Source organism: Raphanus sativus, unplaced genomic scaffold, assembly GCF_000801105.2.
Source record: "Raphanus sativus cultivar WK10039 unplaced genomic scaffold, ASM80110v3 Scaffold0186, whole genome shotgun sequence".
Taxonomy (NCBI): Eukaryota; Viridiplantae; Streptophyta; class Magnoliopsida; order Brassicales; family Brassicaceae; genus Raphanus; species Raphanus sativus.
Window position 1 is genome coordinate 3,808 of NW_026615506.1, and position 12,981 is coordinate 16,788.

Below are 12,981 nucleotides of genomic sequence, written 5' to 3' on the forward strand. Positions count from 1 at the left end.
GTGCTATAGGAGATTTGGTTAATTAGGTAGCAAGAATATAAAGAACAAAAAATACCCATACAATATCAATTTCTGTATATATTTATTCAGATTATAGAATTGTATCTTTTTTTAACAACATAGAATTTTGTATCTAACTAATATATTTCATCTGTAGATTCTTATTGAAATATAATAATATTTATTTATTTTATGTTCTGAGGAAGGATAATAATGAATATTTTTGTAGACTATAACTAAGATTTTGTTTTTATATAGGTATAATAAACGTTAATCTTGAGATTTCTGGAGAAATTGAAGCCACGAATTAGATGAACAGATATGTGTGCTAGGTTCTAGGCCTGGGCATCCGGGTCTTCGGGTCGGATTCGGGTCGGGTTTTGTCGGGTCCAGGTCTTTTGGGTCCGGGTCTTTTGGGTCCTCGGAATTTAGATCCACATGGGTATTTATAATTTTCGGGTCGGTTCCGGGTCGGGTTTTGTCGGGTCCGGGTCGGTTCGGGTCTAAAATTTCAGTACCCGTAAAACACATATAATATTCGGGTATTGTTCGGATCCGGGTCGGTTTGGTATATAAAACCCCAAAAAACTCGAAATACCCAAACTGGACCCGAAAACTCGAAAAGTACCCGAATATTTACCTAAAATCAGACCTGAAAGCTCAAAAAATATCTGAATACCCAAATTATATTTTCTGAAAATCTAAAATTACACTCAAAATTTGAAATTATACCCGAAAATACGAACATAAAACTTAAAAAAAGATTAGAAATACCAAAAATATACCCAATCACCCAAATATACCTAATATATAAAATAAATCTCGGGTATTTCGGGTACCCGATCGGGTCTCGGGTCGGGTCCGGGTCTTATCCAAGACCCGCGGGTCCAAAATAAAAAGACACATATGAGTACTTATAATTTTTCGGATCGGTTCCGGGTCGGGTATTTTTGGGTCGGTTCCGGGTCGGGTCCTCGGGTCCGGGTAAAATGTCGAGGCCTGCTAGGTTCAATGATCCTGAGAAAAAATTGTCAGTACATAATGTGTAGCCAGTATAAAAGAAAAGTGGAGAAAGAAAGATGATTTTGTTTTTTAATATTGATAATGCATAGAGGTCTCCAAGTGGAAGTAAATATGAAGCAAGACTCCACGAGATAAGGGACACACAAATGAAGAGAGACAAAGGTCTATGGAAAGCTTAAGATCATATGATATGTCCGAATCATCTCATGTGCAAACTTTATTAAAAATAAATTAAAAAATCTATTCCTTTTTGTCAACAATAAAAAAAATCTATTCATTGTTTCTAAAATCTGTTAGTTTATTGGAACTAAAGTACTGAACCTTATCACACTACAAGAATCGACCAAAATAGCGAAGCTCATTGATTAGAAATAAAGATATTGAGGTATTGTATTTTAGTATCGTGTGTTCTAATTATGTTATGCATGTATATATTTAGATAAAGAACGTGTAGACGAATTTGAGGGCGTTAACGTAGCCCCGTAAGAGTAGAATAAACAATGCAATTAGCCATTAGAATATTAATGTGCCAAGTGAACCATATAACGTACAATCCATGTGGTTTCAGATTTTTTTTATATGTTTAATCTGGAAGATTTTTTCATAATACATATAAATAGTAATAATTGTCAACTATGTATATATGTATAATGAAACAAAATACTTAGTTTTGGAGCTAGCCACTGTCAGTGTTTGGTAAATATATTTTTTTTTTTTTACTGAATTGGTAAATATTCTTTTCACAAGGATAAAAATAAATTTGAAAAGACCAGACACATTTATTTCATGAGTAACCATCATAGTTCCATTTCTGCAAAAGAAAAATTGTTTGTTTTTCAATTTTGAATCGCTTGTGTGAGAGCTCTTTTCCTCTTAACACTTGTGATTATAGGTAAGGTTAGGTGTGGAAAGTAAGCAGCTGTGAAATAAGCTTTCGGCGAAAATGATAATCTGTATATATACGAAAAGTGTTAAAAGAAAGAACGAAATAATCATCAGCTTGATAAACTTTTGTCACATTTGGTCTCGAATGCAAAATATCCATCAACAGTTTCTAGAAGATGAATGAAACCAAAATAAAAAGAAAAAAGTTACAAAGATCAAGGCTACTTTGAAACGTATGCGTGACATTAGGGAGGTACATATAATACAAACCTATGAGATGTTGACTATCTCACCTAGATCAACGTAACTAATCTCGTCTTTGAGAGCTTCTTATAATTTTGATTGGGTCAAACATGATTTACCTTACTAGAAAACTAGATTAACGCAAACTAAATCAAATAAAAGAGGATTAGTCTAAGGGAAAAAAAAATCAAATTCGTTAGTAATTAATATAATTAGCAGTATTAATGAGAAGACTCAGAAGAGTGAAAGACTCCCTTTTAATTAGGTGGCGCGAAAATAACGCCCTTCTCTCTCTCTCTCTTTAATCTTTCGTCTCTCTGATCCTTCAATCTCCTCCCGATCAATTTCATCTCTCTAGAGCTTTTGGTTTCTTCTTAATCACACGAGCATTCCTCATTGCCGCCTGAGAAATACTTATTACGATCGAGTTTTGCATTTCCCCATTTTGAAGAGGAAGATTCAGCGAGGAGAATCACGGGATTGCTTTTTCCTGAAATCGAAGATCTTTATTTCTTCTTTTCCTGGTAACCTTTTTTTTTTCTATTTTCACAAACCCCTCGGATCTCAAGTTCCCCAATTTTGATTCTATAAAAAAAATCAAAAGAACCCTAGAAAACTATCTGGGTATTGTATTAATTATTATTTTTTTAATTAATTAATTACTGCGATCTGAGAATTTCATGAGTTAGGAAAATAAAACAACTAATGACTGTTTTGGTTTTGATTTGTTTGATATAGAAACTACGAATCTTTAAGTACTTCATATTCCTGTTTTGTTTGTGATTTAAACACGAGTCTGTGTTATGTCATCATGAGAGACACAAGTCGGTCGGTAAACTGACATAATTTTGCATTTTTTTGGATTCTTCGTTATTACACATCTCATTCACTCCTTTTAACACAGAGTTACAATAAACTGTTTTGTTTCTATTTGTGATTTTGCGTCCCTCATCCTTCATTTTCTCAATTTGGTCAACAATTCAAACCACCACGAATCGTCACAATCACTGCATTTTCATCATCTCCGAGAGTGGCCACCAATACTTGATTCTTCCATCCACGTAGTTTGATATAGATACACCAAAGACCTGTAATTTTCAATATCTAACACGATCATACATTGTCACAAAATTATTATTCAAAATCTTAATATACTACTAAATTTCTTTTGTTACTAATTTATTCTCTTTAAATATGATGGCAATGGAGAATATTGGTCCATTTAACTTTCCAAGCCAATCTGGTCATGGCACTTCTGTGATAAAGACTAGGACATTGGATCATGTCAGATTAAAAATCTATGTTAGCATCCATTTCTTACTGTCTCTCCTGTGTTTTTGGCTTTCTTGCAGGTTTAAAAAGACTCCCTTTACTCTTTCCTACTTACAGAAAGAACTGAGAGAGGCGTTAACTACTGACTTCCACTCAATGCAACTTTTGTTTCCTTACCTTTGAATGGATGTAGCAGCAACTGATCCCACAAGACGACGCCGTCTTATCCCATCCGATAAGAACAACAATGCGGCCGCTGCCACCACTCGCCGTCCTCGAACAACTGAGGTGGTCAGTTCGAGATACAGATCACCCACACCAACCAGAACAGGGAGATGTCCTTCTCCAAGCGTCACAAGACCAACAGTCTCTTCAGCCTCTCAGTCCGTAGCCGCCAAAAGAGCGGTTTCTGCTGACAGGAAGCGTCCTTCAACACCCACAACTCCCTCCACGCCTATACGTGATGTCTCTATAGACTTACCCGCTTCGTCCAGGCGTCTATCTACGGGCCGTTTGCCTGAGAGCTTATGGCCTTCCACTATGAGAAGCCTCAGCGCTTCGTTTCAGTCCGATTCCGTCTCTGTTCCTGTTAGTAAGAAGGAGAGAACGGTTAGGAGTTCTTCTGTTGATCGAACGTTGAGACCTTCTTCAAATATAGCTCAAAAGCACAAGGCTGAAACTACCTCTGCATCAAGGAAACCTACGCCAGAGAGGAAGATAAGTCCACTGAAAGTGAAGAAGACTAATGCGTCTGATCTTTCTGAGAATCTTTCAGAGAATTCGAAACCTGTAGATGGTCCTCACAGTAAGTTAATAGAACAGCATCGATGGCCTAGTAGAATCGGTGGTAAGCTCGGTTCAAATCTTTTAAACAGAAGCTTGGATCTTGGCGACAGGACTTCAAGGGGTCTACCAACTTCAGGGTCTCGAATGGGACCGTCTCTTAGGAGAATGTCACTACCTTTATCCAGCAGTTCCAAACCGTTGCATAAAACTTCTAGTACCGCATCTAGTCTAGGTGGATTACTGTCTCCAACGAAGTCGGAAGATAACAACGCAGCTCGAAGACTCTTGTCTGCAAGTTCAATGGATAGAGCAACCTTAGCAACGGCTGTAGCTAGGCTGCATCATCCATTGTCTGCTCCTGGATCACGCCCTGCTTCACCGAGTAGAAAATCGGTTTCATCGTCTGTTTCCCGAGGCATGAGTACTTCGAGAGGAGTGAGTCCCGCAAGAGGGTTGAGTCCTGCAAGAGGACCAAGTCCTTCACGTGTCACAAGTACCTCCTCTTTTGCTAGACCATCAACTCCACCTTCAAGAGGGGTAAGTCCTTCCCGGATAAGACAAACAAGCAACTCTACTCAATCCAGCACCACAAGTTCGGTTCTCAGCTTCATCACGGATGTCAAGAAAGGCAAGAAAGCAAACTACATCGAAGACGTTCATCAACTGCGTCTGCTCCACAATAGATATCTACAGTGGCGGTTTGCAATTGCGCAAGCTGAAGCTGTAATGCACATTCAAAGATTAACATCCGAGGTTATATAATAATAGTATAATACTTTCTGTCCTCTATATCAGCATGAACGTTTCTTCAACAGGTTGATGAATGTTTCAGGAAACTCTATTTAATGTGTGGCATGCGATATCAGAGCTACGGGATGATGTGACCAGCCAAAGGATTGGTCTGCAACAGCTAAAGCTAGAGATCAAACTCAACTCACTACTAAACGACCAAGTAGGTTCTCTCTCTCTCTCTCTGTTGTATACTTTTCATTTCCATGCTGATGCATAAACATGTGCACAGATGGTGAGTCTTGAAGAATGGGCCACACTTGAAAGAGACCATGTTAGTTCTTTAGTTGGGGCCATAGCAGATTTAGAAGCTAATACTCTCCGCCTTCCAGTGACTGGAGGTACAAAGGCGGATGTTGAATCTTTGAAAGCAGCTATATCCTCGGCTCTCGATGTAATGCAGTCTATGGGATCGTCCATTTGGTCTTTACTCTCAAAGGTGAGAGACCTATTTAGTGAATCTACATTTTTTTTTCAAATGTAGCCTCTCAGACATAACTCTCAAGCGCGCGTCCACTGTTCTTTGTGGTTGTGTTTGCAGGTGGAGGAGATGAATAAAATGGTGTCAGAACTGGCGGTTGTAGTTACAAAAGAGAGTTCTATGCAAGGGAAATGCGAAGATCTTCTGGCCTCAACTGCGATCATGCAGGTAACAACAACAATCTAGTCCCAATAATTTTAAGCTCCGTGTAAAATGAATGGTGACCGATTTTTGGTGGGCATGGAACAGATAAAAGAGTGTAGCTTGAGGACTCATCTGATACAAACTAAGAGAGAAGGAGAAGAAGAAAATGCAGAGGAGGAGACTTCTTCATTGTTGCCATTAAGCAAGCTTCCGTGGCCATAATTAACACACTTACGGTTCCACACGCTCACCACTGATGACTGATCTGTAAATTGCTCTTTGATACACCCACATTTCTCTTAGAAGTATTTTTATTTACTTTCTTTTTTGTTATGTAACATTAGCATAGGAACACAGCAAAAGGAAAAAGCAATTTATTTGTTCCCATGTAAGCTCTGATGTGGGTTTTCTTAGGTGTTTTATTAGGTAGAGTCAATTTTATTAGTATTAATTTATTTTGTTACAAATTACTTGCACTGTTTTGAAACCAACAAACCTATAAATTTATGTAACATTACATCACAACTGATAATTCTTGAAGTATTGATTTCTTTGTTACAATCTATACGGCTAAGCTTAAAAGCTGAAAACTTATGGTATATACGAAAAATCTTCATTCAAATACTTTTCTATGGTTAAAGATAGATGGGAATGCAAGAAGCATAGTAGAAAGGGAAACTATACAAAGACATTTATCAAACTCTCTGTGACTTTATACCTTTAGCAATTGTGCATCATATATTCATATATTTTTTAAGTTGCAGCTATACCTGCAGCTGAAACTTCATCATCTGCTGGCTTTTTCTTCTTTTTAGGGGATGGTTCTTGTGCTTTCCGAACAACTTCCTTGTTTGGCACCAAGACAATAAACAAGTTTCTGTCCCGAAAGTTCTTACTTTCCTCAGTCGCAAGCTGCACATGTTGACAAGTTTCACCAAGGAGCAAAGCACATGCCAAATCCAATACTAGACTTTGTGTTGGAAAACACCAAAGAGTGTAGAGAACAGTACATACACACCTCTCCTATTTCGGTCTGAAAACGTCTGAGGAGCTCAATAGCAATATTTCTGAACTCGTTTTCCCTGCCTTTCATGTTCACAATCACTTTAACCTGGCCACACATCAGAAAGATATAATCAGAACGGATAGTCCAGGACCAACACAGAAAGTAAATGGGAACAACCTTGTCACCATCTTGCAAAAACTTTCGGGCTGCTCTCATGCGTACAGAATAGTCGTGCTGGTCAATGTTATAACTATGAGGGAAACAAAAAGAAGAAACCTTTTTGAGTTCTAAACTAGCCACTGCAAGGGAACAGACAAAAGAGAGAGTGAGAAGGCCAGTTTTACCCCATCTTAAGCTCCTTCAAGTCCATTCGAGTTGCTGACACAAGAACAAGAACAAGCTTCAGTTACAATCCATTAAAATATGATACCACAGAATGTGACTTAAGCAGAGAAGAATGATCAAATACTTTTCTTCTGCTGTTCCTTTTTTCGCTTTTGCTGTTCGTATCTATATTTACTGATACAAATGAAACAAAAGGACAAGAGTCATCATCATCCATGAAACTCCCCTATACACACAATCCATATGAAAAAAAGGAGCCAAGTTTAGTTAATTCTCTCACCTGTAATCCATCATTCTGACAACCGGAGGATCTGCATCCGGCGAAAGAATCACCTGAAACACCATCACCAAGGACAACGCTTTTTAAGGTAAAGTATCTATAACAATCGTTGAAGTTGCAAAGAAACACATATACCAGATCAAGCTCAGCTTCTTCAGCTCTTCGAACAGCTTCCTCCTTGGAAACTATACCAATCTACAGAACAACAAAGAAACTCTTATGTGTGTTCTGTTTTGCTGGAAATTAAAAGTAAAAAACAAAGCACTTCCATTTACCATGTTCTGTTGCCCATCAATGAGCCTGACAGTAGCTGACCTACATCAAAGTCAACACACAGCTTCAGCCTAGAGACATTCACTCAAATCCCAAGTATCCATCATTACCTGATAGCAGAGATATCAAGCGCATCGTCATCCTCGGATTCTTTTTGCCTACCACGCCTATCTCCTGGGAATCGAGAGCCTCCTCCGCCACCGCCACCGTAACGGCAGGTGATGGCGGCGGGGAAACGGGGATGGTAAGGGGAGAGAGTGATAACTGATGATAGTTCAGGCAGATAGAGTCGAAAACCGAAGAGGTTAGACTTAACAGAAAATGGGTGATGCGACACCGTTTTGGTGGTTCCGGCGACGATGGCGTTGAACGAGATGGTGCTGGTGATCCCAGTCATGGCGCTTTAGAAGCACAGCCACACTCTACGAATCGTTGGAACTAGAAAAATAGGAAATATTTTTTTTTTTTTAAAACATATCTTATCCAGATAACAACACGTATCTTTCATTTTTTTTGTATTAAAAAAAAACATTAGCGAAGAGTGTCCAAGTGTCATAATTAATGAGATTTCTTGTCTGTGAACATGATTAACTTCATAACTCCGGTAATAACGTTTCCAATTAAAAATCTATGAAATAAATGTCAGCAATAAGTTAAATAAAATTTGTAACTTCTATATTTTTTTTTTTTTAAATTACCGTTTTAGTAGTTTCGTTTTTCGTTCCCTATTAAAGCTCTTTCCTCCTAATAATTACGAGAACATGATTAATCGTTTTTTTTCTAACTCAAATTACTTTTCTAAAATTGTATAACATCAATCTTATTAGTATAAGAATCTGATTTAGACCATTATTTTAACTAATAAATACTTATACATGAATTTTATTATCGTTATTATAAATTGTTGGTTATATAATAAATTATTATAAATTGAAAAATTTTCTTAATCTAATACTTTTTGCTAATAAAAACTAAAAAGCATGAAGATAACTTCTGGATCTGATATATATTTTCTGCTAATAATATAGGTTTATAATGCGTATTTTTTTCTCTAAATTGATTGTTTTAAATACTATCCAATGTTACATTAAATTTTCTGATTAATAATAATTTTATATATTTACATTTTTTATAAATAGTATAATTTAATTATTTAATTTTCTTAGTTAAATATAATCTCGAGTCTAAACTGTTGGTATAAATATAAATCAGATGGTTAGCTTGAGGCCCAACCCAAACCCTAAAACGTTTTTGTGGGCACAGATATTAAAACAGCTCTCAAAGCTCCTGCGCCGCTTCCTCTTTTATTATTTTTTTCTCTCCGGTAAGCTTTTCCCTCTTCGATCAATTCATCATCCTAGTGTTGGTCAGAAACCCTAATTTCGCTCGTCTTGTCCTGCAGACTCTCAGTTACAACCTTCTTTCATCTACCTGCGATAGATCTAAAAAGCGATGGAGCAAGGTGACCGCCCCGTGTTGAGCTTAAGGCCTGGAGGTGGTGGTCGTGGAGGAAGCAGACTCTTCGCGCATCGTCCTACCTCCTCCTCTTCTTCTTCTGATTTCACCAATGGCACCGGCGACGCTCCTTCTTTTCCCGTTAGGGTATATAATATTACATTCGATTTCTCATTAGCTGTAAATTCGAGGAGATTGATTTCGAAATTGAATTATGGATTATTGATTTTGAGCTCTCATGCTTATTGAATCCGAAACCTAAAGTGGATTTTTTTTTGTATGTATTTGTTAGAGAGGAGAAGGTCATGAGATTCTGCGTTTCACCAGAGAACAGCTGCTTCAGCTTAAAGAGGTTATTATTAGTTACCCTGAGGTGAATTGTTCTTGATGTAGGCCATTCACAATGTTTCTTGTGTGTGCAGGCAATCCAAGTCTCTGAGGAAATTTTGAAGCTCAGTCGAGAGATTTCGTCTGATCTCTTCGGTGAAGAGCAGAGCTGGGGCCGTTCAGAAAGCAAGGTTAGTGTTTTTTTTTTGTCTTGTGGCTTTAGGTAAGTGAGATTCTTTTGATTTATTGTTAATTTTTTCTTTTCTTTTTGGTCTTTTTTCAGCCTGCAGGTGGGGTTCAGAATCGTTTCGCGGAGATTGATAACCGTGACTGGCATACTCGTGCACCAGCTCCTTCCCCGAGTAAAGAAAGGTCAAGGGAAGACCAACGTGAACCTAGAGATGCCCGTGCTGGGGTGAGTTTTGACTACTCTGGCACTTTATATGCTGTGACAATATCTTGGTTTGGTTTTGGGTGGTTATTTGCGTGTTATTAAACATGATTACTTTGCTGAAACAGTCTGGTCCTCCTCCTGTTCTGGTGAAAGCAGAGGTTCCGTGGTCTGCTAAAAGAGGAACTCTTTCGGAAAAGGATCAAGTCCTGAAGACCGTGAAAGGGTATTGTCTTCTTCCTTTACTATATAATGAATGTTTTTTTTCTTTGGATTATTTGCTTTTTTATGTAGTTGATTGAATCGTGTAATTATGACTCTCTTCAGTATTCTGAACAAGATGACTCCTGAGAAGTATGATCTCCTTAAAGGTCAGTTAATCGACTCTGGGATCACTTCTGCAGATATCCTAAAGGTATCTTCCCAATTCCGTGTGCTTTTGGCTTGTATTTATTTGGTACCTCTCTTTGCATGGCATGATCTATCTCTTCTTTTTTTCCTCATTCAGGGAGTGATAGAGCTGATTTTTGAGAAGGCTGTACTAGAGCCCACGTTTTGTCAGATGTATGCTCTTTTGTGTTTTGATATCAATGGAAAGCTGCCTTCGTTTCCATCCGAGGAAGCTGGTGGAAAAGAAATAACATTCAAAAGACTGCTTTTGAATAATTGCCAAGAACAGTTTGAGGGAGCTGACAAATTGAAGGAAGAAATCAAACTGATGACTGATCCAGAGCAAGAAATGGATCGGAGGGACAAGGAAAGAATGTTGAAGCTTCGAACATTGGGAAATATCCGTTTAATTGGTGAACTTCTGAAGCAGAAGATGGTGCCCGAGAAGATTGTCCATCACATCGTCGGAGTATGTTAGCTCACGTTCTGGCTTTGCACCATTTAAAGTTTATCGTTTGTAATATTTTTTTTCTGTAAAGCTCATGGTAACTTTGTGTCTGGTCACAGGAGCTTTTAGGAAGTGACAGTAAAGCTTGCCCAGCAGAGGAAGATGTAGAGGCTCTCTGTCAGTTTTTCATCACTATTGGAAAACAGCTCGAGGAGAACCAAAGGTCACGAGGTATAAACGACACATACTTCCAGCGTATGAAGGAACTTGCAAAGCACCCGATGCTTGCGCCACGCCTGAAATTTATGGTCCGTAATGTTATTGATCTGCGAGCTAACAATTGGGTACCAAGGCGGGAAGAGGTGAGAATCTATACTCTACCCCGTTCTTAACTGTAGTTACTTGCGGAGTTTTCTTATCAGTGCTTCTGTTTTCATTTTTTCTTGTTGAAAATGGCAGATGAAAGCCAAGAAAATTACTGAGATTCATTCCGAAGCAGAGAGGAATCTAGGGTTGCGCCCAGGTGCAATGGCAAATATGAGAAATAATAACAACCGTGGTGGTGCAGATGCTGGTGCAGATGGCTCTGGAAACTTTTATGGACGTTCTGGTACTGGAGGAATGATGCCTGGAATGCCAGGGGCTAGGAAGATGCCGGGAATGCCAGGTGCTAGGCAGATGCCAGGTATGCCTGTAACAGATGATGACGGCTGGGAGATGGCACGGTCCCGCTCCATGCCCAGAGGGAATAGGCAGAATCAGCAGCCTGCAGGGCGCGTTCAGTCTCCCGCTATCAACAAGTCACCGTCCGTTAATTCAAGGCTCCTACCTCAGGGTAGTGGAGGTCTCTTGGCTGGAAGACCAAGTGCCCTTTTACAAGGTACTGGTGCCGAACAGCCGAAACCCCTTCCTTCCCCAAGCAAACCAGCTGTGGAGAAGCCCCAGTCGCAACCACAGCCACAAGAGACAGCTTCTCCTATGGCTACTTCATTTTACTCAGAAGTGCTCAGCAGAAAAACCAAGTCGCTTTTGGAAGAATATTTCAATGTACGTCTAATGGACGAGGCATTGCAATGCGTCGAGGAACTGAAAGCCCCAGCTTACCATCCGGAGCTTGTCAAGGAAGCTATCTCCCTCGGCTTGGAGAAAAATCCACCGTGCGTTGAACCAGTGGCGAGACTCTTGGAATATTTGGTCTCCAAGAACGTTCTAGCTCCTAAAGACATCGGGAGTGGTTGTCTGCTTTACGGGTCTATGCTCGATGACATTGGGATCGATCTGCCAAAGGCACCAAACAACTTTGGGGAGATCCTTGGGAGTTTGGTTATGGCCAATGCATCGGATTTTGGGACGGTGGAAGAGATTCTAATGAAAATGGAAGATGATCGGTTCAAGAAAGCAGTCTTGGATGCTGTGATAAAGAGTGTTAGCGAATCTCTGTTGGCCGCGCAAGCAGCTAAAGTCGAGGCTTGCCGTAGTTTGGTGTAAGCTTTTGTGTGGTTTCATCTCTGTTACAGGATACTTCAATACATCCTCTATTTCCTCTGTTTTGATAAGCATTTTTCGTTTCTGGTTCAACCTGAATATGTTTGAATAAATTTGGTTATGTATCCTTCGTTATATGGACCATTTGTTAGTGAATGAATTCACATTTTGAGAATTATTACCCCAACGAACAGTCCAAATAGCATTTTTATACTTTCTGACGCCATCGGTAACGTTCAGTGATTAGGGAAGAAGTGTGGTGATTCTTTGTCTAGTTCATCTTGTCGCCCTTCACACTTCCTTAATTCACCAGAGAGCTTTCTAGTTCGGGTTATACGGTAATTCACTATCATGTTCCAAAGCTAGCTGGGAAACAGGTTGAGCCCTTGGATTCATTCTTTTTAAATGTCGAGTTAATACCATATTTGTAACGCAGACTAGTTTCAATCTTGTGACTTGGTTTCGTTTTTCCTTGATTTGTCTATGTACTTGCTTGTTGCCTACATCTTGGTCTTGATTACTTCAGACGACGAAGATTGTTGGATGGTAGTCTTAACTAACAATCTTTGAAGAAATATTTAATTAATAAGCAAGCATGCTATAATAAACAATAAAACTAGTTCAAGATGCGCAAGATCAAAGGTATGATGAATGGTAATCTTTGACAATTTCTGAATGAAAACAATAATAATTAATAGGCATGCATGACGTAATGTTTGTTTAATTTCTGAATGGTAATGTTTGTTTAATTTCTTGGTACCGTACTCTAGCAAAATCAAAGAGAATTGTTCTCCTCCTCCCACTTCGGTTGGCTTGAAGTTATTTTAAAATTGAAAACCAAATGTATTAATTTAGAAAATATTTATGATTAAACAAGACGTAATTGTCGCCGAAAGATATGCCCCTAAACACTTGACAATTGATTTGAGATACACATAATTTATAAATATTTTTTTTT

General features: G+C 38.7%; 3 protein-coding genes across 3 annotated transcripts; 2 read left to right on the forward strand and 1 right to left on the reverse strand.

Moving 5' to 3' along the window:
• The first annotated feature begins 2,392 nt into the window (after positions 1–2,392).
• On the forward strand, positions 2,393–6,010 carry LOC108855830 (AUGMIN subunit 8). The gene is made up of 6 exons (XM_018629744.2): positions 2,393–2,675; positions 3,504–4,962; positions 5,042–5,161; positions 5,231–5,437; positions 5,540–5,647; positions 5,729–6,010. Exons 2-6 carry the CDS (start codon positions 3,607–3,609, stop codon positions 5,843–5,845), a joined length of 1,908 nt encoding a protein of 635 aa, XP_018485246.1. The 5' UTR covers positions 2,393–2,675; positions 3,504–3,606; the 3' UTR covers positions 5,846–6,010.
• A 189-nt stretch (positions 6,011–6,199) lies between these two features.
• LOC130501407 (translation initiation factor IF3-4, chloroplastic) lies at positions 6,200–7,990 on the reverse strand. Its single transcript, XM_056996320.1, has 9 exons — positions 7,638–7,990; positions 7,530–7,569; positions 7,390–7,449; positions 7,255–7,307; positions 7,099–7,148; positions 6,974–7,007; positions 6,807–6,879; positions 6,642–6,734; positions 6,200–6,535 (listed from the first exon to the last, which is right to left on the reverse strand). Exons 1-9 carry the CDS (start codon positions 7,922–7,924, stop codon positions 6,377–6,379), a joined length of 849 nt encoding a protein of 282 aa, XP_056852300.1. The 5' UTR covers positions 7,925–7,990; the 3' UTR covers positions 6,200–6,376.
• Positions 7,991–8,762: 772 nt separating this feature from the next.
• On the forward strand, positions 8,763–12,198 carry LOC108854914 (eukaryotic translation initiation factor). Its single transcript, XM_018628595.2, has 10 exons — positions 8,763–8,851; positions 8,930–9,129; positions 9,275–9,334; positions 9,405–9,500; positions 9,593–9,724; positions 9,829–9,926; positions 10,028–10,115; positions 10,209–10,559; positions 10,658–10,900; positions 10,998–12,198. Exons 2-10 carry the CDS (start codon positions 8,980–8,982, stop codon positions 12,024–12,026), a joined length of 2,247 nt encoding a protein of 748 aa, XP_018484097.2. The 5' UTR covers positions 8,763–8,851; positions 8,930–8,979; the 3' UTR covers positions 12,027–12,198.
• The last annotated feature ends 783 nt before the right edge of the window (positions 12,199–12,981 follow it).

Excerpts from the sequence above, each read along its gene's own strand:
- LOC108855830 (XM_018629744.2), top strand. The coding sequence starts at position 3,607 with ATGGATGTAGCAGCAACTGATCCCACAAGACGACGCCGTCTTATCCCA. Across the intron at positions 4,963-5,041 it reads TTCAAAGATTAACATCCGAG|GAAACTCTATTTAATGTGTG; the intron begins GTTATATAATAA and ends TGAATGTTTCAG. Across the intron at positions 5,438-5,539 it reads TTTGGTCTTTACTCTCAAAG|GTGGAGGAGATGAATAAAAT; the intron begins GTGAGAGACCTA and ends TTGTGTTTGCAG.
- LOC130501407 (XM_056996320.1), bottom strand. The coding sequence starts at position 7,924 with ATGACTGGGATCACCAGCACCATCTCGTTCAACGCCATCGTCGCCGGA. Across the intron at positions 7,570-7,637 it reads CTTGATATCTCTGCTATCAG|GTCAGCTACTGTCAGGCTCA; the intron begins GTAATGATGGAT and ends ACTTTGATGTAG. Across the intron at positions 7,149-7,254 it reads GTCAGAATGATGGATTACAG|TAAATATAGATACGAACAGC; the intron begins GTGAGAGAATTA and ends CATTTGTATCAG.
- LOC108854914 (XM_018628595.2), top strand. The coding sequence starts at position 8,980 with ATGGAGCAAGGTGACCGCCCCGTGTTGAGCTTAAGGCCTGGAGGTGGT. Across the intron at positions 9,335-9,404 it reads AGCTGCTTCAGCTTAAAGAG|GCAATCCAAGTCTCTGAGGA; the intron begins GTTATTATTAGT and ends TTGTGTGTGCAG. Across the intron at positions 9,927-10,027 it reads GTCCTGAAGACCGTGAAAGG|TATTCTGAACAAGATGACTC; the intron begins GTATTGTCTTCT and ends GACTCTCTTCAG.